This window comes from Elephas maximus, chromosome 9 (genome assembly GCF_024166365.1).
Source record: "Elephas maximus indicus isolate mEleMax1 chromosome 9, mEleMax1 primary haplotype, whole genome shotgun sequence".
Lineage (NCBI taxonomy): Eukaryota > Metazoa > Chordata > Mammalia > Proboscidea > Elephantidae > Elephas > Elephas maximus.
The window spans coordinates 25,655,271-25,681,401 of record NC_064827.1 but is presented as its reverse complement, the minus strand read 5'-3'; the positions used below and the strand labels follow the sequence as shown (position 1 = coordinate 25,681,401).

The following is a 26,131-nucleotide window of genomic DNA, read 5'->3' as shown; positions in this document are numbered from 1 at the left end:
GGCAAAAAAAAAAAACTGGAAACAAATTAAATGTCTGAATGAATAGAAGAGTCAGATAAATTTTTATACATCCATATGATAGAATATTATTTGTCTATCTAAAATATTTTTCATAATTAATGATACAGGAAAATGCTTACAGTACTTTCAATTAAAAAGTAGTAGAATGCAAACCTCACATACAAAATTATTCTAAACTACATCTGAAGAAAAATGTGGAGAATGAATGTATTCACATTTCAACAGTGATTGGTTCTGGGCTGTAAGATTATAGTGATCTAAACTTTCTTCTTCATAGTATTTGTATTTTTAATCCATGTCTATCATATATTACCTTTATAATCAGAAATAAAAATGTTAAAACAGCTTATAAATTTTCCAACTCTGGGCAAAAAAACTAAGAAAGCAGGGAAGAAACTGTGATGTCTTTAAACCTTTGCTAGGAAAACAAAAAACTATTGTTTATCTCTAACCAGAAGGATAATGAGCAATTACTTGTCTAATTTACAGGAACTCTTTACCTTCTGAAGGTATAGCTATTTAATAATTAACATCAGCAGTTTGCATATCATAGGATTAAGAATTAAACCCGCTATTGCCATTATTACCACAAATGTTATGAATGCAAATTTCAAATTAACCAAAAGATATATCTAAAAGTACATTTAAACTAAAGTTAAACTTGTAAAACTTGAGTACCGCCACAGCAGAGGGTACTTAAAAGTAGCTCACTGTTAGGTTTAAGAAACAAACTTTGTATTCATATTTATATTAGCTGTCATGTGTTATATACAGGTTTGAAGACAGTATAAACTTTTCACTCCGTTCCTACAACAGCATTAAGAACAGTAGTGTTAATAACTAATCCCAACACAAATGAAAAAAAAAAAACCACAAATAGAATATGTATAAAAAACTTATTGCCATAGAGTCAATTCCAACTCATTGCGACCCTACAGGACAGAGCAGAACTGCCCCAAGTAGGTGGGTTACCATGGAGTGGCTGGTGGATTCGAATGGCCAACCTTATGGTTAGCAGTTGAACTCTTAACCACTGTGCCACCAGTGCTCCAGAATACGTATATCTACATTTCATTGTGCTTTACATGTTCACACATTTTGATCTTGATCTAATGCTATTTGGCAAATAGCCTTTTTTTTTTTTAAGTTATCCTCTGCCTTTTAAAATAATACACATAAATCCGTGATGAAAGTTAGACAAATTAAACATTTCTTTGGAAAAGCAACTTGATTTCATAAATAACCTCATTTATTCAAAATACTCAATACACCTACTCCTCATCTATGGACAGGTCTTGTTATCTCACATTTCACGTTTAGACAATGGTAAGAAATCTACTACCCAACTATTTCGCATATTAACAACCTCCTGGAGCACAGCTCTTCCAGCAGGTAGTGTCACCCCCTGGGTTGTTTGACTCCACTCTGGAACCTACAGGGCGCCTGATGCTCTAGCTCATACCTCCTCTCCCACCTCCCAGCTCTTTCCCAGTTAGCTGGCTAGCAGGTGCCAGGACTGGGGCACGGGAGGCCAGTGGTGATCACCTCAGCATACTGCCCACCCCGCGCCAACCCACTTCCTGCACCAAGTGCACAGTGAGCCCAAGCTGGGACACTGGGCGGCTGAGGACACCCAGCCAGCTGCCTGCAGCATGGATTCAGATGCCTGCGAGTAGAGCAAAGGTGAGCCTGCGCCCACCAGGACTGCTGCAAAGGTATAGAGGGGCTGTGTCCACCCAGCTGGGAGAATTGGGGCCAGGGAGGAGGGGAGGCCAGGCAGGAAATCACAAGTATTTTGCATAACACCCGTTTTTCACATAATGCCCTAGTCTTTGGAGCCTAAACATGTGGATAAGTGAGGAGTGCGTGTACAAGAAGAGAAGAAAGAAAATCTCACTCCCTACGCCAAACATCAGGCTCCTCGACTGGAAGCCTTTCACAAGGAAAGTATTCTGAAGAAAAAAGAAATCCTCTTAAAGAGACTTTGAATCATTTTTAAAAAAACAAGTATAATTAAAAGCTGAAGGAAAAAATATATATTATATGTAAGTATATATATATAACATATTTATATATACACACACACACAAGAGCTCAACAAAGCTATATTTTTATAAGTCAAATATACTTACGGACTGCTTAAATTCATTTAATTGCATTTGGAGACTCTGGGCTTTGTCAAGTTCCTTTTTCATTTCATTCACATTTCGTTTGAATTCTGTGACCTCTAAGCGCAGTGAGCGGCGCTCCACTTCGGCTGCATGCAGTCTTTGTGTAAATCCAAATATCTGCTTCTGTAATGACGCTGTGCTTTTCTGTCGGTAAGCAAAACCATACGGTTAACTACAGATTTACCGAGAAATCAATAGCAATGATCATCTCTCCAAATTAAATGTAACTTAGGTTATACAGAAAACAAAATCAGCTATTACTGAAACTCAGGAATGAAAGTTTTATTTATTTATGAAACAATACTTTGACTTAACACAAAATGAACAACTAAAGAAATCACCTAAACGGCTAGAAAATGGACTTGCCGGTTGTTTATGCCTCATATAATTTCGCTGCAGTTCCCTTATTAAAAAAAAAAAAAAAAAAAATCCCTTATAGAGAACAGTAAATTCAGATCTAATGCCAGAACTTTTATACTTTGATATTTTAGACATTTATTCGGAAGTGCTTTTATTTATTTCATTAAAAGTTTTCTGGAAATCTAAATACATTCACGTACAACTTACTTAAATTACAAATAAGTTTGATTCAAAATTTCCTTGATAATCCTCAGGTCACTATTACATCAAACTGCATACATACCATAATGGGCACGTGGCCACGCAGGCCATACTTCAGGGCCAGTGTGTTTACTTTATGAAGTCCTCGGGCCAGCCTCTGAACCAGGGAATCTTTTTCTACGTATGTAATGCTCCTACTATGCAGAGGTATACTCTCCATTGCCAGGCTAATTTTATCCATGAGTTTTGCAAAAGAATTCTTGGCTGCACCTATGAGTAAATGTCCACAAATTCTGGAATTTGGATCTTCAAAGAAAATTTTAAAAAAAGATGGACAAAAATGTGAATTGTTTCTTGTTCATTTCACAACAATGCCAATCACAATAAAAAATTTTAAATTTCCCATTCACCTGTGGTAATTCATTTAAAAATGTCCCCTACCATATTAATTTTCACTATGAATAAAGAAATGCAAAAAATGGCTCACCTACTAAACAATCAATGTAAAGAAATCTGCATGTATTAACAGTACATCACTCACCCTGAACACTAAAAAGTCATCACACTTTTCTTTGTTTTAGAGTCTAATACAAATTCATTTTCTGTTTACTACTACTGAAGCCTGTTACCTTAATGCCATACGATTTATATTCTCAGACAAGAAAATATAATTTGCCTTATTCCGAGGCAATTAAAATTTTACAACTACAATTACTTATTTCCCAACAGGATTTTGGTAATCATCCCTCTCATATAACGGACTTAAGATCCCAGCATATCCAACATGGCCTGCTTACTGCTAGATTCATCAGGTCTGTAATTAATAACTGTGTTTAATGTTGGTAAATAAAATTGTCAGTGCTCTTTCTACTAATTGGTATTCCAGATAACAGTTAATAGGTTTATTTATGCCTTAATAAAAGTTGTGTAATTTAGTTTTCCCTCTGCTAGACAGGTCTTGATCTGTCGTTACTTCGTTATTCGTGTAAAAGGACAAGTATGGAGAGATTATTTAAATTCAGTAACATACCATTTTACATTTCAAGAGCTTCTGCTGTTAATTTAAACCTTTCTTTACATCATATGCACAAAAAGCAAATTTGACCAGTGGAAAAATATTTTATAATTTTAAGAATATATATGGTTTAACACTAAACAGCAACATAGGCTGAGAACGTGATCAATCCATGGTTTTCTATGTCGTAAAGAATCTTCTCACAGAGGCCTTCTGTTCTAAAATTTGAGCTTCATTCTATCTCCTTTATTCCTCAATGTATAAAAGAAAGGTAAATTTTAAAATTTATGCAGCAGTCAGAATTTGAAAACCACACTACTAGGAGTTATACATAAAACAGAAATTATTATTGGATAAAAGTATGATATCCTCTACCTAAGAATTATTTCTATCAGCTATTGATGCACTGAGTTCTAAAAATAATACATAAGATAATAAAGTTTAATTTTTCTCACCAGTCATCATAAACATACTCACTAAGAATCCCATGGCCAGAGGCATACAATAATAATAATAATTAAAATACACAGTCCTTTAGGAGTCCCTGGCTGGCACAAACAGTTAAGTGCCCTACTACTGGCCAAAAGACAGCCCTGACGACCTGTTTCCCAAAGGTAACAGCCTTGAAAACTCTGTGGAGTAGTTCTACTCTGCACACATGGGGTCGCCATGAGTCACAACTGACTCAATGGCAAGTGACAATAACACAGACCTTTTGTTAACAATCATATTCCTTAAATAAATCATAAAATTAAAAAACTTAGCAGTTTTAACATATTTAATGTAAATAACGCACACCTTCTATGTTCGTTTTCCAACTGCTCCTCCCTACCCCATGAGGTATTTTCATAAGCATACTCTGCTAATTTTTTTACAGCAACATGTAAAAAAATTAGCATAGCAGCACTTACGAAAATACCTATGGGGGGAGGGAGTGGTTGGCAAATAAGCATGGGGGCAAGCGTTATCTGTATAAAGATAGGGGATATACCGATCAACATGTAGTGCAGAACACTGAGTTTAAAGAATTTCTAAACTATAGTATGCATTGAATAGGTTGCAGTTAAATGAATCAAGAAACAATAAAATTTATTTTGTCTATAACCTTTAACATCTCATTCCAATACCTAATTTAGGTATTCTGCGTTTTCCCAACTAGCTTTGGCAAATCCTTAACTATGTCTTTTTCATCTTAGTATACTTTTTTTTTACCTTCACTGTGCCAGCTTAGCATATATGGATATTTTGAAATGTTGTTGGATTAATTACGTTTCTTTACTCCCATAGCAGCTACAACAATCCTGAATACATGAATCTACTCAATAATACCAAGAGAAATTGATTAATAGTAACTATTAAAAAAAGTCAAGTTATTCTTTTTAAATAAACAACATAAAAAGCTCATTGTTTTAGGAAATTTGCAGGAATATGAAAGTAATAAAAATTTCACAGGTAAAAAGCCTTTAAAAGCAAATAATGACAATTAAATTTTAATGAAGAGTGTTTTTTTGGTTTTTTTTAACTATACCACAGAAATGTGTTTGCATAGACAATGACCACTCTGCAAGGTGAAATGAAGGAACAATATAATTCCACAAGGCATTCTTCTGAATTCTTAAGAAGTAGGAAAGAGACATAGACTAAGTTCCTGAATGCTGACTATCAATGAGTTACACTAAATAATTTATGCTCTGATGAGTACGAAAAGTTTTTACAATATAGTCCACATTACACAGTACAGAATGCAATTAATTCTATATTAAATAAAAGAAGAAACAACAAAACCACCATTGACGTAGCTGTGGAATTATTTGAATAATGACACAGAAATGAGAGAAATGAATAAGGTATCCAAATTTCCTCATGTTTAAACACATCTAGGATGTTTTAAATGTTTAGTTTGCTAATTTAACAAATTCTTGGTTTTGTTAAATACATTTGTTCATCACTCTCCTCCTATTTAATAGCATGTTTTCTTCCATGAAATAAACAGGCTCTATGTACTGAAATTACTTTCTCAATCAAGGGGCAAATTTCACATGCAGAATTAAAATCTTCAAAACGAGCTGACAGAGAATTACTTTGACCAGTAGTCCTAAATCTGTCAGCTACAGATGTGACGGAAGGGGAGGGGTTTTGAAAAGCTATTGCAAAGGTTTCATTTTTAACTGCAGTAACCTTTTCATTTTGATACTTATTTTGCCAAAAAAAAAAAAAAGAGAGCATGAATAATGTTTGCTTACGGCACTGTTAATAATAAAATTAAAAGTCCTTTAATAATATTACAGAATTCAACTGCTACTAAAAATACAATTATCAGGTAGGGAGAGAGTAGTCTACAATATTTTTTCTTACTAAGGAGTAGTCCTCACACTCAGAAAGATGAGAAACACTCCCTTAACCAAAAAGGGAACACTAACTATACTCCTAAACGAGCAATGGCAGTCCCTGGGTGGCGCAATGGTTAAGTGCTGAGCTACTATATGAAAGGCCGGCAGCTCAAACCCACCCAGAGGCACCTCGAAAGCAAGGCCTGGTCATCTGCTTCCAAAAGGTCACAGCCTTGAAAACCCTATGGAGCAGTGCTACTCTGCACACATGAGGTCCCCATGAGTCACGATCAACTCCGCGGCAACGAACAACAAATGAGTGACGTTAACTGCATTAAATCCTGACCCAGTTCTACAGACTTGGTAACGTTTTGTCGTCCTGGACATCTCCACGTCCTTTAAATTCTCCCCTGCCTCCTGTCCTTAGCATCTTTCCAGTCTTCTCTGCTACCACAGCCATATCTTACCTACATTATCACAACCATCTCCCTACTCTTCTCCAGTCCTGACCCTCTTCAATCCATCCTTCACATTGTACACAGAGTGACTTCCAAAACACAAATAGGATCTTGTCACACTGCCTGCTTTTCAGCTTCAATGTCTCCCTTCGAATCCAGGAATAGACTTCAAACGCCTTAAAACATGCTTCAGAAGGCCCCACATAATCTGGCGCCTGTATATGTTCCCGGGAACATCTGTCGCCATTATCCCCTTTATACTCCCCTTAAGTGATTCTAATACATCACAATTTCAAAGCATTCTTCTCAGTACAATTACACTTGTGTGTCCAAGCTGCTAATAATTCGGGAAACGTGAATGCAGACATCAATTTTCGAACTTGAGAGCAAACCACTATAATAAGATGTTTGCATCAAAGCAGTGCTCTATCTTAAAAAACAGTGAAAACAGCCCAGAAAACTATAAAAAAAAAAAAAAAAAGTAATGAGCTAGAACCTGCCTTACCATATTTTAAAACATACTTCAAAGATATACTCATGAAAAGAGCAGTATGATACAGGTACAAGCAGAGACAGGGAAACTAACGGAGTAGAGTGAAGAGACAGAAAATAGATCCAAGTACTTGTAGCAATTTAATATATGATAAATGCCATATTTTAACTCAATGATGAAAAAGGTGGATTTACTGAATAAAAAGTGCTGAGGCTAGCTGGTCATCTGGACACTAATAAAAATGAACCATTTCCATACTGCTCACATCAAAAAAAAAAAAAAAGCACAAGATATAATGTAAAAATTGAAAGTATAAGACTAATATATGAGCTATACAACCTTGAAGTATGGCTACACGTTCTAAGAAAATTATCAAAAGAAAAAATAAAGTAAATGAGTAACCATTTTAACTATATAAAAATAGTATGTACAAAATTAAAACACAAGCTAGAAAATTTATATATGACATCAATATCCATATCCATCAACAGTAAACTCACTGAGTAAATTACTGGAACATTCATATAGTGAAATAGTATGTAACCAGATACAGTTAATGATACAGACCTATCTTGTTGACATGGAAGTATGTCCATTGTCCACTGAGTAGAAAAGCAAATTACAAGAAGCCATGATTATATGATTTTCTCATGTAAAACTATGTGCGTTTACATCTGTATATAGGTTTATATATATGTATACAATAATGGGTTTTATACAATATTTGTAGAAATCATCTAAATGTTAAGAATAGATGGAACCCTTTGGGTGATTTTTACTTTCTTTTCTGAAGGATCCTGAACCATGTGAAGCTTTTACAGTGAGTGTGAGCATTTTTTACAAAAATAACAAAACTACTTTAAAAAGCACCATGTATCACCTTCTTCATTCATTACTTAAACAGCTGGCTATAGAGGAGCTCATATGTATAAGGCACTGTGTTAGGCAATGGGAACAGGGGGCCCATAACAGTGATTAAGAATCAATAGCTCTTGTTTCTATCAGTATTATTTATAACAGGAAATAATACAATAGATAAAAAATTCCCAATAAAATAGGACTATACAAAAACATTAAAGTATTTATTTCCAAGCAATAAAAGAGGTAAGTGAACCTCTGTCTTAACTTAGATGAATGATATTTGGGGATGATTATCTAAAGTAAACCAAAAAACCAAACCTGTTGCCGTCGAGTTGATTCTGACTTATAGTAACCTTAAAGGACAGAGCAGAACTTCTCCATAGGGTTTCCAAGGAGCGCCTGGTGGATTCAAACTGCCAACCTTCTGGTTAGCAGCTGTAGCTCTTAACTACTGCGCCACTAGGGTCTCCCAAAACCTGTTGCTGTCAAGTCAATTCTGACTCATAGCAACCCTGTAGGACAGACCAGAGCTGTCCCCATAGGGTTTCCAAGGCTGTAATCTTTGCAGACGCAGACTGCCATATTTGTCTCCCGTGGAGCCGCTTGTGGGTTTGAACCACCGACTTCTTAGTTAACATCCAAGCACTCAGACACCGCACCATCAGGGCTCATCTAAAATAGGTATTCCTAATTGTTTTGTTCTGTGGACAACCTTTGGCAGTGTGGTGATGCCTATGGACCCCCTTCTCAGAAAAATCACTTTAAATGCATAAATTAAAATATGAAGGATTACAAGGCAAACAAATTTTGTTGATTATACTTATCAAAATATTTTATGTTTGATTACTAATGCATCAAATATAAGACATTACATTTAAGACATAGAAAACTAAAAGTTAATTTTTTAAAGACATATCATGGTGAAAGTTATTGCTCAGCAGAATAAAAACATTGACTTATGGGGTGGTCTTCAATAATGCAACAGACCTACTATGTCTAGCATCAAATTATTTTCTATTTTTATAAGTGAGGAAAACCCTGATTCACAAAAATATACTGCTGCAAATACAAGTAAGGCTTTCTAGTTCACTCTACAAGGAGAGGTAAATTTCTCTCACAAAATATCAGAATTCCAACAGCTCTAACAGGGATCACAGTAGACGGTCCTGGACAAAGTGAGAGAAAAATGTAGAAGAAAGCTCAAATTCACAAAAAAAAAAAAGACCAGATTACTGGTCTGACAGAGGCTGGAGGAACCCCCAAGACTATGGCCCCTGGACACCCTGCTAACTCCACCTTTCAGCCAAAGATCAGACAGACCTATGAAACAAACAATAACACATGTGAGATACGTGCTTCTTAGTTCGATAAAGTATACAAGACCAAATGGACAACATCTGCCCAAAAGCAAGGAAAAGAAGGCAGGAAGGGACAGGAAAACTGGATGAATGGACGGGGGGAAACTGGGATGGAAAGGGAAAGGGGGAGACTGCTGACAAAATGTGGAGATCGCAACCAATGTCACAAAAAAAGTACATATAAATTTTTAAATGAGAAATTAGCACTGTAAATCTTCACCTAAAGCACAATAAAATAAAATTTTAAAAAATCAGAATTCTCCAAGGCTTTTTTAATTAACCATCAACAGTAGTAAATTTTTTGTCCTAAAGTCAATGAATTTATCTTTGGCTAGGTCAATACAGTCAATACAATTTACATCACAGAGGAAAGGATTGCAAATCTACGGTCCAAATTAAACACCATCTGGATAGAAGTAACTTTTACAGAGTTGTGACATGCTTCCAGGCAGAGTGCTCTTCTCAAACAAAGTCACAGAGAATTTTGTATTTAGGGAACACTGGAAAGCAAAATAGACAAGAACAACATAGAACCTCATTTTGATAAATAAGCAACTACTGGGAGCAGAGTTGTCCTAATAATTAGTCAGCTATATCATACTAGCTGCTGTTTATAAGGTTTTCACTGGCTAATTCTTTTCAGAAGTAGACACCCGTGTCCTTCCTATTCTGTCTTAGACTGGAAGCTCATTTGAAACCTGTTCATTACGGATGACCCTGCTGGTATTAGAATACCGGTGGCATGGCTTCCAGCATCACAGCAATACGTAAACCCCCCACAGAATGACAAACGGACAGACACATGGGGGTGATGAAATGGAACTCATAAAGATCAATATCCTAGGCATTAGTGATCTGAAATGGACTGGTATTGGTCATTTTGAATTGGACAATCCTGTGGTCTACTATGTCTGAACAACAACTTGAGGAGAAATGGCATTGCATTCATCACCAAAAAGAACATTTCAAGACCTATCCTGAAGTACAACACTGGGGGCCAAGACGGCTGACTAGGTAGAAGCTACCTCGGATCCCTCTTGCAACAAAGACTCGGAAAAACAAGTGAATCGATCACATACACGACAATCTACGAACCCCGACCATCAGACACAGATCTAAAGAGTTGACCTGAGTGACAGAGACTGAGAATGAACAACCATGGGGAAGCAGCGACTGTTTTTGGAGCCTGGAGCCAGCATCCCAGTCAGGAAACCTTGGCGCCAAGCTTTGGACTGGGCGCAGGGGAGCAGAGCACAGCATCCTGAGACGGCGCAAACATGGGATGCAGCCCTAGCCCCCAGAAATGACCTCAGGGGAAGCCCAGCCAGTGCACGCAGGCAGCACAGCGACACGGCTGACAGGAGGAGAAGTCACCGGGAGGCAGTGACTGGTTTTGGAGCCTGAAGTGCGGCGTCCCAGCCGGGGAACTGGGAGTGGAGGAACTGACCATGGCTTCTGAGACAGTGCGAGCACGGGATGTGGGCCTGACCCTCAAGGGCAATCTCTACCCAGCCAGTGCACACAGTCCACGTGCCCCTCGGGACTCTCAGATAAAACAGCCATCCCAAGCAAGGTAAGTAACTCTGTCTATATTCCAGGGTGTTACTCTCTCCTATTTATCTGAACCCTCCCCTCCCCTTCCCAGGCAGCTTCATTAACATTGGAATTTCCTGAGCCAGAGAGTGAAGTACGCTGCAGTTTTTCTTTCTTCCTTTTTTTTTTTTTTTGGTCTTTTCCTAACTCATTCTCCTGACCTGAGAGAAGCAGCTACAAAAACCCCAGGGACCAAAAATCCTTCCCTAATTGGACTAAAAACACAGAACCAGCTCCAGCCAAACATATGTGATCCACGATCTTGGGCTTTTATCCCTACAGGGAACAAGGTGGCTATTATAATGCAAAGGCAATTCTGATAGGGATCTAACTGTAATTGTTTTAGCAGATTACTGCAAAGACAAGTTTCCCAGGTCTGAAACCTCTGCGTATTCAACAGAGCCCTCACTGACCCACAACAGGGAACTGAGGGATGAAGATCCTCCCAGACCACCTAGCCTCCTGCCTTAGGGGTCTAAGGAGGGTGACACTTACCAATCTGTAGAGGTACTTGCAGTGGGGGCCTAAGGTACAGCTGCAGAGCCCACCCACCAAAGTCCTTTAGGAATAGAGACACACCTACCTCACTGGCACTTGGGGGAAGCCTGTCAGCATCCTGTCCCCCCTCCCCCGGAGTGTGAAACCCTGCTGCTACTAGAATCTGGTACACACAACTATCACCACTACTTCTCTAGGTGGATAGGTGACACTCTGCACCACACACTTGATGACCCAAAATCAGATTCTACTCAAGAATAGTGAATGGACTCTTAGGCTGATATATCTGGTAACAGCCCAAACCAGCGGGTAATAGGACACAAGTGATTCAAGGGCTACAACAATCAAGACAGTGCAATCTAGTAGCCCATTTATGTATATTGAAAGAAAACAAAACAAGATAAGACTCAGTGAGCAAATATAGAATAAATCACTACAATATCTAAGAGATGGCTCGGAGACAGCAGTCGATATCAAACCACATAAAGAAGCAGACCATGACTGCTTCTACAACTCCCCAAACTAAAGAATCAAAATCTTTCCCAAATGAAAACACAATCCTGGAATTGCCAGATGCAGAATATAAAAAACTAATTTACAGAATGCTTCAGGACATCAGGGATGACCTCAGAAACGAAATAAGCCAATCTACAGAAAAAGCCAAGGAACACACTGATAAAGCAGTTGAAGAACTCAAAAAGATTATTCAAGAACATAGTGGAAAAATTAATAAGCTGCAAGAATCCATAGAGAGACAGCATTCAGAAACCCAAAAGATTAACAATAAAATTACAGAATTAGACAACGCAATAGGAAGTCAGAGGAGCAGACTCAAGCAATTGGAATGCAGGGTGGGGGATCTGGAGGACCAGGGAATTGACACCAATATAGCTGAAAAAAAATCAGATAAAAGAATTTAAAAAAATGAAGAAACCCTAAGAATCATGTGGGACTCTATCAAGAAAAATAACTTGCAGGTGATTGGAGTTCCAGAACAGGGAGGAATAACAGAAAATACAGAGAGAATAGTTGAAGATCTGTTGGCAGAAAACTTCCCTGACATCATGAAAGACGAAAGGATATCTATCCAAGATGCTCATCGAACCCCATTTAAGATTGATCCAAAAAGAAAATCACCAAGACATATTATCATTAAACTTGCCAAAACCAAAGATAAAGAGAAAATTTTAAAAGCAGCCGGGGATAAAAGAAAGGTCTCCTACAAAGGAGAATCAATAAGAATAAGTTCAGACTACTCAGCAGAAACCATGCAGTCAAGAAGGCAATGGGATGACATATATAGAGCACTGAAGGAGAAAAACTGCCAGCCAAGGATCATATATCCAGCAAAACTCTCTCTAAAATATGAAGGTGAAATTAAAACATTTACAGATAAACACAAGCTTATAGAATTTGCAAAAACCAAACCAGAGCTACAAGAAATACTAAAGGAAATTTTTTGGTCAGAAAACTGATAATATCAGGTACCAGCACAACACAAGGTCACAGAACAGAACATCCTGATATCAACTCAAATAGGGAAATCACAAAAACAAATTAAGATTAATTTTAAAAAGAAAAAAACGCTCAAAACAGGGAATCATTGAAGTCAATATGTAAAAGATCACAATAATCAAAAAGAGGGACTAAATAACAGGTGGCATAGAACTGCCATATGGAGAGAGATACAAGGCAATATAGGACAATACAACTTAGGTTTTTACTTAGAAAAATAGGGGTAAATATTAAGGTAACCACAAAGAGGTATAACAACTCCATAACTCAAAATAAAAACCAAGAAAAACATAACGACTCAGCAAACATAAAGTCAAATACTATGAAAATGAGGAACACACAATTTACAAAGAAAAAGTCTCAGCACAAAAAAGTGGAAAAATGAAATTGTCAACAACACACATAAAAAGGCATCAAAATGACAGCACTAAACACATACTTATCCATAATTACGCTGAATGTAAATGAACTAAATGCACCAATAAAGAGACAGAGAGTCTCAGACTGAATAAAGAAACACGATCCGTCTATATGCTGCCCACAAGAGACACACCTTAGACTTAGAGACACAAACAAACTAAAACTGAAGTACAACACTATCAGTGATAGGATAATATCCATATGCCTACAAGGAAGACCAGTTAATACGACTATTATTCAAATTTATCCACCAACCACTAAGGCCAAAGATGAAGAAATTGAAGATTTTTATTAGCTTCTGCAGTCTGAAATTGATCAAACATGCAATCAGGATGCACTAATAATTACTGGTGATTGGAATGCAAAAACTGGAAACAAAGAAGAAGAATTGGTAGTTGGAAAATATGGCCTTAGTGATAGAAACAATGCTGGAGAGCGCATGACTGAATTTTGCAAAACCAACTTCATTGCAAATACCTTTTTTCACCAACATAAATGGCGTCTATACACATGGACCTCACCAGAAGGAAAACACAGGAATCCAAGCAACTACATCTGTGGAAAGAGAAGATGGAAAAGCTCAGTATCATCAGCCAGAACAAGGCCAGGGGCCTACTACAGATCAGACCATCAATTACTTATATGCAAGCTCAAGTTGAAACTGAAGAAAATTAGAACAAGTCCACAGGAGCCAAATAATGACCCTGACTGAGTATATCTCAACTGAATTTAGAGACCACCTCAAGAATAGATTTGATGCACTTAACACTAATGACCAAAGACCAGACAAGCTGTGGAATGACATCAAAGATATCATACATGAAGAAAGCAAGAGATCATTAAAAAGACATGGAGAGAAAGAAAAGACGTAAATGGATGTCAGAAGAGACTCTGAAACTTGCCTTGAAAGTCAAGTAGCTAAAGCAAAAGGAAAAAATGATGAAGCAAAAGAGCGGAACAGATAATTTCAAAGGGTGGCTTGCGAAGACAAAGTAAAGTGCTATGATGACATGTGCAAAGACCTGGAAATTGAAAACCAAAGGGGAACAATATGCTCAGCATCTCTCAAGCTGAAAAAACTGAAGAAAAATTCAAGGCTCAAATTGCAATACTGAAGGATTCTAAAGGGAAAATATTAAAAGATGCAGGAAGTATCAAAAGAAGATGTCAGGAATACATGGAGTCACCCTGCCGAAAAGAACTGGTTAACATTCAACCATTTCAGGAGGTAACATACGGTCAGGAACCAAAGATATTGAGGAAGAAATCTAAGCTGCACTGAAGGCACTGAAAAAAAACAAGGCTCTGGGAGTTGACAGAATACCAACTGATACTTTTCAACAAATGAATCCTTGACAACCTCAGTGTTTTCTCCATTTATCATGATGTTACTTATTGGTCCAGTTGTATTTCTGTGTTCTTTATGTCTAGGTGTGTAATCCATACTGAAGGCTGTGGTCTTTGATCTTCATCAGTAAGTGCTTCAAGTCCTCTTCACTTTCAGCAATCAAGGCTGTGTCATCTGCATAACGCAGGTTGTTAATGAGTCTTCCTCCAATCCTGATGCCCAGTTCTTCTTCATACAGTCTAACTTCTCAGAGTATGTGCCCAGCATACAGACTGAATATGTACAGCGAATGGATACAGCCCTGACACACACCTTTTCTTATTTTAAACCATGCGGTATCCCCTTGTTCTGTTCGAACGATTGCCTCTTGATCTATGTATAGATTCCTCATGAGCACAATTAAGTGTTCCGAATTTCTATTCTCCGCAATGTTATCTATAATTTGTTGTGCTCCACACAGTCAAGTGCCTTAGCATAGTCAAAAAAACACATGTAAACTTCTTCCTGGTATTCTCTGCTTTCAGCCAGGAGCCATGTGACATCAGCAACGATATCCCTGGCTCCATGCCCTCTTCTACATCCAGCCTGAATTTCTGGCTGTTCCCTGTCAATATACTGCTGCAGCCGCTTTTGAATGATCTTCAGCAAAATTTTGCTTGCATGTGATATTAATGATATTGTTCGATAATTTCTGCATTCGGTTGCATTACCTCTCTTGGGAACAGGCATTTTATTTGGATCACATTTCTTTGAAATGGGCACATATATGGATCTCTTCCAGTTGGCTGGCCAGGTAGCTGTCTTCCAAATTTCTTCGCATAGACAAATGAGCACTTTCAACATTGCATCTGTTTGTTGAAACTTCTCAAGTGGTATTTCGTCAATTCCTGGGGCCCTTTTTTTTCACCAATGCCTTCAGTGCAGCTTCAACTTCTTCCTTCAGTACCATTGGTTCTTGATCATATGCTACCTTCTGAAATAGTTGAATGTCAACCAATTCGTTTTGGTACAATGACTCTGTGTATTCCTTCCACCTTCTTTTGATGCTTCCTGCATCAGTCAATATTTTGTCCATAGAATCTTTCAATACGGCAACTCGAGGATTGTAATTTTTCTTCAGTTCTTTCAGCTTGAGAAATGCCAAGCACAGTCTTCCCTTTTGGTTTTCTAACTCCAGGTATTTGTACATTTCATTATAATACTTTACTTTGTCTTCCTGAGCCACCCTTTAAATTCTTCTGTTCAGCTCCTTTACTTCATCATTTCCTCCATTTGCTTTAGCTGCTGTACGTTCAAGGGCAAGTTTCAGTGTCTCTTCTGGCACCCATTTAGGGTTTTTCTCTCTTTCCTGTCTTTTTAATGAGCTTTCACTTTCTTCATGTATGATGTCCTTGATATCATCCCACAACTGGTCTGGCATTCTGTCATTAGTGTTCAATGTGTTTAATCTGTTCTCAAGATGGTCTCTAAATTCAGGTGGCATATACTCAAGGTGGTACTCTGGCTCTTTTGGACTTTTTTTAATTCTCTTCAGCTTTAACTTCAACTTGCATATGAGCAATTGATGGTCTGTTCCACAGTTGGCCCCGGGCCTTTTTCTGACTGATGATTTTACTTGGATCTACAATCAACACCCATAGAAGCAGGAGTCAAGAAATCAAAAGATGCACTGCAGTGGGCAAATCAGCTCCAAGAGATCTCTTTCCACAGATGTAGGCAATTTGATTCCTGTGTATTCCATCTGGCCACATCCACATGTATAGTCACCAATTATGTTGTTGAAAAATGTATTTCCAATGAATAAGTCATTGATCTTGTAAAATTCTATCATTTGATCTCCAGCATTGTTTCTATCACCAAGGCCATATTTTCCAACTACTTTGTTTCCAACTTTCCCATTCCAATTACCAATAATTATCAATGCATCTTGATTACACGTTTGATCAATTTCCACTACTGAAGTTGGTAAAAAAATCTTCAATTTCCTCATTTTTGGCCTTAATGGTTGGTGCATAAATTTGAATAATAGTCATATTAACTGGTCTTCCTTGTAGGCATATGGATATTATACTATCAAAGACAGTGTTGTACTTCAGGATAGATGTTGAAATGTTCTTTATGCAGATGAATGTGACACGGTTCCACTTCAATTTGTGATTCCCGGCATAGTAGACCATATGATTGTCCAATTCAAAATGGCCAATACCAGTCCATTTCAGCTCACGAATGCCTAGGAAATCAATCTTGAAGCATTCCATTTCACTTTTGACAACTTCCAATTTTCCTAGATTCATACTTCACACAATTCATGTTCTAATTATTAATGGATGTTTGCAGCTGTTTCTTCTCACTTTGAGTTGTGCCATATCAGCAAATGAAGGTCTCAAAAGCTTTACTCCATCTATGTCATTAAGGTTGACTCTACTTTGAGGAGGCAGCTCTTCTCCAGCCATATTTTGAGTGCCTGACAACCTGGAGGGGCTCTTCTTCTGGCTCTATATCAGACAATGTTCCACTGCTATTCATAAGGTTTTTACTGGCCAATTTTTTAGAAGTCGTTTGCCATGTCCTTCTTCCTAATCTATTAGTGACAAGATTTCTATTAGTGTCAAAGTCACTATACTGCTAATATTATTGTAGTCTGTCATCACCACTCATAATCGAAGGAATGTTAGTGATTAGTGAAACAAGATAAAATTTTTTTCTTTCAAATCCACAGAACTCCCCCCACTTCTTATTTCTATCTATGGACCTTTTTGGGTGATGAGCTCTCTGAACCCCAGATTAAGTGATCCCTTATCTAAGGCATGTACTAATAAATTAAAACCTGTATTGTTGAGCCTTTGTCTCCAAGCCAACTTAGATAACAAGAAAGCTACATGCCTGAACTACTTCAGAGAAATACAATATTATGCTCTCACTTTCCAGTGACAAAAAAATTCTGCATCTTTTATGAAGTTGCTTTTAAAGATAGAAATTGTGATGTTATTCAATTTTTCCAACATAAGAATCCATCTAATAAATTCCTCTTAAAGTTTAGTCTCAGCAAGGCCATTATGAGCCCAAGAGACAGAAAGGGCCACATGAACCAGAGACTACATCAGCCTGAGACCAGAAGAACTAGATGGTGCCCAGCTACAATCGATGACTGCCCTGACAGGGAGCACAACGGAGAACCCCTGAGGGAGCAGGAAAGCAGTGGGATGCAGACCCCAAATTCTCATAAGAGCAGACTTAATGGTCTGACTGAGACTGGAGGGACCCTGGTGGTCATGGCCCCCAGACCTTCTGTTGGCCCAGGACAGGAACCATTCCTGAAGCCAACTCTTCAGACATGGATTGGACTGAACAATGGGTTGGAGAGGGATGATGGTGAGGAGTGAGCTTCTTGGATCAGGTAGACACTTGAGACTATGCTGGCATCTCCTGCCTGGAAGGGAGATGAGAGGGTAGAGGGAGTTATAAGTTGGTGAAATGGACACGAAAAGAGAGAGTGGAGGGAGAGAGCAGGCTGTCTCATTAGGGGGAGAGTAATTGGGAGTGTGTAGCAAGGTGTATATGGGTTTTTGTGTGAAAGACTGACTTGATTTGTAAACTTGCACTTAAAGCACAATAAAAATTATTAAAAAAAAAAAGTTTAGTGTCAGAAAAAAAGTTTGTTCCATATGCTTGGAGACACAAGACAGCATCTCACGTAGCTTTATTAGTCAGAGCATTGGGAAGTGAGATAGTACAGAGAGGTGAGAATCAGGTCAGGAAGGGTCTTGTATATGTAGCTAAAGAGCTTGAAATTCGTAAAAAATGGAGAACAATACTGCTGCTGATATTGAAGACAAAGACATATGACAGCCCAAGCATGGCTTACATAGATAAACTCATTTAACCCTCACACCAACCCAGTGAGACGGGTATTATTATTATAGTCATTTAAAATGATTTTAAGGAAAAAAGAACAATACAAAGCAGTGTCTACAGAATGACCAATTATATTGAAAAACCTACAAAGCAACTTGAAAGAAATACTCAAAAATATTAATCATATCCTTGGATAGGGAGATTATAAAATATAAAATTTACTTCCTTATACTCTTCAATACTTTGTAAATGTTCTACAATAAGTTGTTGTTACTTCTATAACCCTCCTCTGTATTGTTGCTTTGCTAAATGCACTGTATTCAGAGTGGCACAGTGTGCAGAACGTGCTGAAAGAATCCAGGAGTGGAAGTGGAGAGGCCCATTAGGAGACTAAGAAAGTAACATGTGCAAAAAATAATAAACTAAGAAAACAGCAATGGAGGAAAAATTAGACCAATAAGAAACAGAGAATAAAGAGTAAGAATAAGCGCACATTACGGTGACTCACTCCCTGATTTCTGTTTGAGGTATTACTTGATGGATGGTCACGCCAATTACAGAGACCAACCCAAGCCAGGCCATTGCCATCAAGTCCATTCTGGCTCACAGCAACTGTACAGGACAGAGCAGAACTGCCCCATAAGGTTTCCAAGGAGTGGCTGGTGGATTCGAACTGCCGATATTTTGGTTTGATGTCGCAGTTCTTAACCACTGTGCCACCAAGGCTCCAATTATAAAGACAGAAAATTCAAAAGAAGGTTTTGGGACAAAGATGAGTAAAAATTTGAACATGCTGAGTTTGACGTGTATTCAGGATACTCATAGAGGACTAGGTACCTATGCTTAAAGTTTAGGAATGAGGTCTGGGATAAAGATAAGATTTGGGAGTCATCAACATATAGGTGGGAAATAAAGCCCTGGCTATAAATGGGACTCCTTGGGAGTACAAGGAGTAAAAAGATGGCTAAAGAAAGAGCCATAGGACACACACACACTGAAGGGACAGATACAAAAACAGCCCATGAAGGACACTAAGTAAATGGAAGGAAAAGAAACAGGAGTGGTACCATCAGCATCAAAGGAGTCCAGAATAAGGACATGACCAATAATGTCAAACGCCACAGAGAGGACAAGCAGGACAGTGATCTTCAAACTCGTTCACTAATGTATCCCATAATTTAAAAAAAGAAACCACGTATGCTGTGGTAAGCAGAACAATGGACTAATCCCCGTAACCTGTGAAAATGTTATTTTACATGGTAAGTGGGCGACAAGGTTGCAGATGGAATTAAAGCTGCTAATGAACTGATCTTAAAATAGGGAGATTATTCTGGATTGTTTGGGTGGGCCCAATATAATCACAAGCAGGAAAGAGAGACAGATGATGAGATCAGAGTCAGAGACAGATCAGAAGATATTCTGCTGCTTGGCTTTGAAGATGGAAGAAGGGGTTACAAGCCAAGGAATGCAGATGGCTGCTAGAACCTGGGAATGGCAAGGAAAGAGATTCTCCCCCAGAGCCTCCAGAAGGAATACCTTGATATTAGCACAATGAGACCCATTTCAGACCTCTGACCTCCAGAAGTGACAGATAATAAATATGGGTTGTTTTAAGTCATTAAGATTGTGGTGGACTGTTACAGCAACATTAGGGAACTAACACATATGCAACATTTTTAAGTTGACATCTAAAATTTTTTATCATATGTTTAATCAATTGTAAATCACATCATTTCTGGAATATTATAAATATTAACTTTGTTTTTAACTGTTACATTACTCCTTCAAATCTATTCAATAGAATCTAAATACCATGGATATTTGGCACCTACCACCATCAATTTTAAAATTATATGAACAAGCTGTTCTTTAATAGTCATAAATTTTACCTTATTCGTTTTCTCCATGATCTCATAATTTGACCCCCTTCCTCTACATGGAGCCTTGGTGCACAGTGGTTAAGAGCTCGGCTGCTAACCAAAAAAGGTTGGCAGTTCGAATCCACCAGCCACTCCTTGGAAACCCTACAGGGCAGTTCTGCTCTGCCCTATAGGGTCACTATGAGTGGAAATCAACCTGATGGAATGGGCTTGGATTTTTTTTCCCTCTACATATTATACAACCTAGAGCTAATTACCCTATCACAATTTTCTGTAATAAAAATATACACATAAATGAAAATATTTTCATTCCTGTGACCATAAGGCTGTATATGTTAAACCTAAGTCATTATATTTGTTAGTTGTATACAACTGATCTAAACAGCATGGATGTATTAATTTTGATACATAATTATTAAACATAAATAAATCTTTATTTTCAATGAACCTCTTAATAAGATAGATATGGCTATATTTTTCCTAATTAATTCAAGTAACCATGGATTACTTATTGCAGGAATGAGATAGGTTTAGCCTCAATTCTCTACCTATTTTTGCATTTTATAAGTGTAAGCACAAAATACAATGTTTACACGAAAAAGCAGATAGAAATAGAAGGCGTATTTTTATACCGACATCACTTAATTTCTTGAACTCCATTAGAGTTATGTGCTAAAATTCACTGATGATCTAACATCAAAAATTATTTTTAATGCCCTCTCTGCTGAGACCTCAATTAGTTTCTTTTCAATTTTGCTGAAAGCAAAGAACTAAAACCACAAACTTCCAAAAGGACTTGTTACACACTCATTAGAGTCATTCATTTCCTCAACTGGCATATAGCAGTCAGGGTTCCAGGAGGCAACAGATGGTACATTCACATTAGAACAATTTGAGGAGGGTTTAATAAATGAACCATTTGCAAAGATGTGGGTGGAGTACAGGAAAAACAATATGGATAGTAACATACCACTAGTACCTGTGGGGTTAACAATCCCTAGGCCTGAAGTAGAGAGGGAGGAAGCTGTTCTGGAAAAGAAAGGAGGAGTCCCGAGGAGAGGGCTGCCTTCAGAAGCAACCCTGCAGGGAGAGACCCTGTGAATGTGTATACTGGTCTCACTTGACTCCTTCCCTTTGGTGTCCTGGAAGTCAGAGGGCACGGGAGCCCATCAGAGTGATATACACAGGTTAGCTTCTCCCGGGCTGGAATATGATGGAAAACAGATCTGGAGAGACAGAGGAAAGACATTTGGCCCTGTTTGGTCCCCTGGGAATTTTTACACCCTAAAGAAGTTGCACAGTAAATGGATGTAGAGAATGGACTTGTAGCCAGGTTGCCTGGGTTCAAATTCTAGCTGTGCAACTCAAGGCAAGTTGCTTATATTCTTTGTGCCTCATTTTCCTCATTTATAAAATGGGGTTAAAAATAACACATTCAAAAGGTTATTGTGCAACTTAAATAAATGAGTTATTATCCATAAAATGCTTAGAACAATACTTAAGAGTCAATACCAACTCTACACGACAGAGTAGAACTGCCCCATAGGGTTTCTAAGGAGTGGCTAGTGGATTCAAACTGCCAACATTTTGGTTAGCAGTTGAGCTCTTAACCACTATGCCACTAGAGCTCCAGAACAATACTTAGGACATAGTAAATGCTTGTTAAATAAAAATAAATAAATAATGTATCTAAGTAAGATCTACAATAAAGAGGTTTCGATAAACAGGAAGACAACTGAAAGATAGGAAGGAAGACAACCAAAACGAGACCTAAGAACAGACATGGCAACTGTACTGCATCCTCAGGTAGATTAGTTTTAGGAGAAAATAATTATCAAATCTGAGGATTTAGAATTTTATTTCCTTAAAATTATCTGTAGCTTCAAGAGTCTTTGCATCCCCTAGTTTGAATATCACTGAAGTTGGACATGTACTAAAAGTCATAACAGATCTACTCTCATAATACTTTACATTCCTGATTATCTCAGTCATCAGAAGACAAAACTCATCCAATTTTACAGAAAAAATGTATATATTTTACTGCATGTAAATTATACCCAATATATTTTACTTAAAAAGAAAAGTCCTAAGTCTGATATTATTAAGAATTTATTCATTCTATCACATAATGCCCCTTTTTATTGACAGCTGCAGAAGAAATGCTTATGTAATCTTAGTCCAAGGATGTCTGGATTTCTTCTAAGCTTTTGGGTTTTCTTTTATGGACATCATTGGCAATTGAATCCTGACCCCCAAATCTGAACACAAGTTGGCAGGCCATCATAGTCGGCTTTTTCAGCTTCATTTCTAGCTCAAACTTGCTCCCACCTCCAATTGCTTAAGTTTTAGTGGATACAGAACAGTTATATTTTACAAATACCTGTAACCAAAGAAAAACCAAACTCGTTGCCGTCGAGTCAATTCCGACTCAAAGCAACCCTATAGGACAGAGTAGAACTGCCCCATAGAGTTTCCAAGGAGCACCTGGTGGGTGCGAACTGCCAACCCTTTGGTTAGCAGCTGTAGCACTTAACCACCATGCCACCAAGGTTTCTGAAATACCTATAAGTTTCCATAATTTTTTTTCCTGGAACAAAGTGGGGTAAAAGCAATATTTCTAAATACACATATAATGTTTTAATGAAGAGTTGAGAAAATTTTTTCTTTTATTCTTTTACAAAAACCTGGAAAAGTGCAGAAACATGAAAGACTCATGGAGAACGTTCTCCCAATAATTATAACTATTCCCTTAATACACATTTAACTGCCTTGCCTATCTTTCCCCTCCATGGTATACCAGCCAGCTTTCTCAGATGATTTCCAGATATTCAATGTGTCTTACTAAGAAAAGGTTTCAGGCTCTTCGAAGGTTCCCAGAAACTACTCATAAATTGCAAAATGTGTTATAGCCCTATTTAAGGTTCCTACAAATTTTTTTTAATTTTGTACGTTATTTTAGATCTGCATTAACAAATTTATTCTATAAAAGCTGTGCACTAAAATTTTACAGTCATGAACAATCACTTCAAAAAGGCTAAATTATGCTTTCAAAATTTCAAAAATTGTTCTTAAAAACTATGTTTATAAATATTTATTTAAAAAAACAAAACACCTGTTCACTATAAAATTTTTTTACCTTTTCTATATATTTGAGTTTTTCACAATGTTCAAAAAAAAGGGAACAATATAAAAATAATAACAAAACCAGAAAATTTTAAAACATCAATAAGTTAAAATGTGGTTCCCTAAAACAGATACTAGTAGCTGAAGTACCAGAAATAACACATTGTCAGATTACACTTGTTTAATTCCAGATGTGAGTAAAGTTATGTACATAACAAAATGCTCTAAATCACTGCTTCATAAACTTCACTGGGCATATGAATCACCTAAGGATCTCTAACGATCTCAGTAGGTCTGGGTGGTATGTGAGAGCCTGCATTTTAACAGATTTCCAGTTGATGCTGACGCTGCTGGTCCACAGACCACATTTAGAGCAGCAAGGCTCTTGGTGGTTTTCAATATTTTTTATATTTATTCAATTTTTAAAATACATACCAATAACTGCTTAGTAATACAAATATCTTTACTTTTTGCTTTGAAATTCCTACATATGAAACCTCAAATGATATGTTGAACACAACCTAGCCTTCTGAGTTTTGCCTCAAAGAGCTGCAATGACCTCTAGAAAGTTAACTCAAAGTATACGGTGAAATAAAGAGTTCTGAGTAGTACTAGGAGGGGCATATTTTGGTCATCTATCTTCTAGAAAATTAAGATTCAAATAGAGAGGGAATATGAAACAAAATGTATGTAAATTCTACTCATATGCATCTACTCCTGTATTTGTTTATAGCTATTTCAAAGCAAATTGGCACATTTGTTTCTATCTTGAGAAATTCTGTCTGGACCAGTCATATCAAATGCTTCAGCTATGTAAAGGGTTCTTTAGTCCATACCCATAATGATTGATAACCCAGCCCTTCAGTGGAAGTAACAGTCTCCCCTGTTTGAGGTAAATGATCTCTTGCAGGCACACCATTTGGATACCTGGAAGAGGTAATTTATCTCAAGTGGGCAAACATTTTAATGAAAGCAAGAAGGTTGCCACCTGTCCAGTATTTCCAGAGGCAACATGGAAACTGGGGTCTTTGCCCACTGCCTATAAATTCCATCAATAAAGTTTAAAAAGGTAACAGGGGCAGCCACCTTCACCATTTTCTGAGCAGTGGATTCAAGGTACCATTATTGAACCTGCATTTAATGAAAAATTAAAAATTAGTGCATAAGAAATAAAATATTTATTGTACATTTATATATATATATACACACACACATACATATATATACATATAAAGGGACTTGGTTAAGCGGGCTACATTTATCCTTCATAATAAGCCCATGAACCAGAAACTTCTATTGGTCAAAATTTTACAGACAAGGATACTGAGGCTGAAGAGGGATTAAGCAAACCGTACAAATTAATAAACAATGGAGCCCAGATTCAAATTTAGAGTCCAAGTTCTTGATCATATCCAACATATTTAAGAGTAAATTCTCTCTCCCAGAAAGTTGTTAGTGTGCATATAATTCAGAATTTAAATAGATACACACCTATTTTTTTAAAAGTAACTTACAATATTTATTTTTTAGCTTAGAACAAAGATAATACAAGAAGCAATCCAGTTACTATTTAATATATTAAAAGCTACTACCCAGTATTGGCATACATGCATCACAGTTTTCCTGAGGCTAAAAAGAAAATATGACAATGATGCAATAGACATGAAGTATTCATATCTAAAATTTAGGTTTAAATTTTCAACAAGTTCTTCAAAAAGAAAAGAAAAACTTCATTAAAAGTAACTCCTCACTTCAGAATTTTCAGATTATTTCCTAAAAAGACTTTGCCAAGATCTTGCTATTTTAGTTTCCCACTAACTAAAAGAATTAAGATACTGCCCACAATCCTAAATGATTCAAAAATAAACTAATCGATTTACAAATTAGAGCTGAGCTGATATTCCTGATGAAAGCAATCCATTATAAGATAGTGAAGCAAATTACGAAATACCTAAATGACAGAAAATTACCCAGACATTAAAAATCATGTTGTAAAAGAATATTAATAGAAATGGGACAAATCCTCAAAAACTAAGACTTTTATTAAAAATCCGACTATCATAAAATGCCACAAGGAAAGTACAGCACCTCTTCTGTGATGTTCTTGCCAAAGATGCATAACCTGAAACTAATCATGAGGAAACACCCAATACACCAAAATTGACAGATATTCTATAAATAACTGCTCTGTAATTTTAAGAGTGTCAAAATCATGATGGTCAAGAAAAGACTGAGGAACTATTCCACACTGAGAGAAACTAAAGAAACATGACAAAAAATACAACACATAATTCTGAATTGGATCTGTTTGCTATCAAGGACACAGCTGGGACAACTAGTGAGAGCTGAATGGGCTCTGGAGATAAGATGGTAGTAATGTATCGGTGTTGATTTCCTGATGTTGACGGTTGTATTGTGGCTATATAGGAGGAAGTCCTTGTATGAAATTCCACTAAAACACGACGGGGTGATGGGGCATTAAGTCAGCAACTTGTTCTCAGATGGTTTAGCTGAAAAGAGAACTCTACTCTGTTCTTGCAACATTTCTGTAAGTTTTAGGTTATTTCAAAATAATTTTTAAATGAGAAAATAAAACAGTATGTACACTATGATATCACTGGTTAGTCTATG

General features: G+C 37.1%; 1 protein-coding gene across 7 annotated transcripts in view; it reads right to left on the bottom strand.

The window, feature by feature from the left end:
• CCDC171 (coiled-coil domain containing 171) overlaps window positions 1–26,131 on the bottom strand; it is a 419,844-nt gene that overhangs the window by 263,153 nt on the left and 130,560 nt on the right. For 6 of the 7 annotated variants that reach the window (XR_007518562.1, XM_049894821.1, XM_049894820.1 and 3 more), the window contains 2 exons: window positions 2,836–3,059; window positions 2,154–2,336 (listed from right to left, as the gene is read on the bottom strand). Coding sequence is in view for 6 of the 7 variants with exons in the window: in XM_049894821.1 (XP_049750778.1) it covers window positions 2,154–2,336; window positions 2,836–3,059 (407 nt within the window). In the remaining variant the exon portion in view is untranslated. The remainder of the gene's footprint in view (window positions 1–2,153; window positions 2,337–2,835; window positions 3,060–26,131) is intronic. The other variant, XM_049894822.1, reaches the window with a different exon arrangement.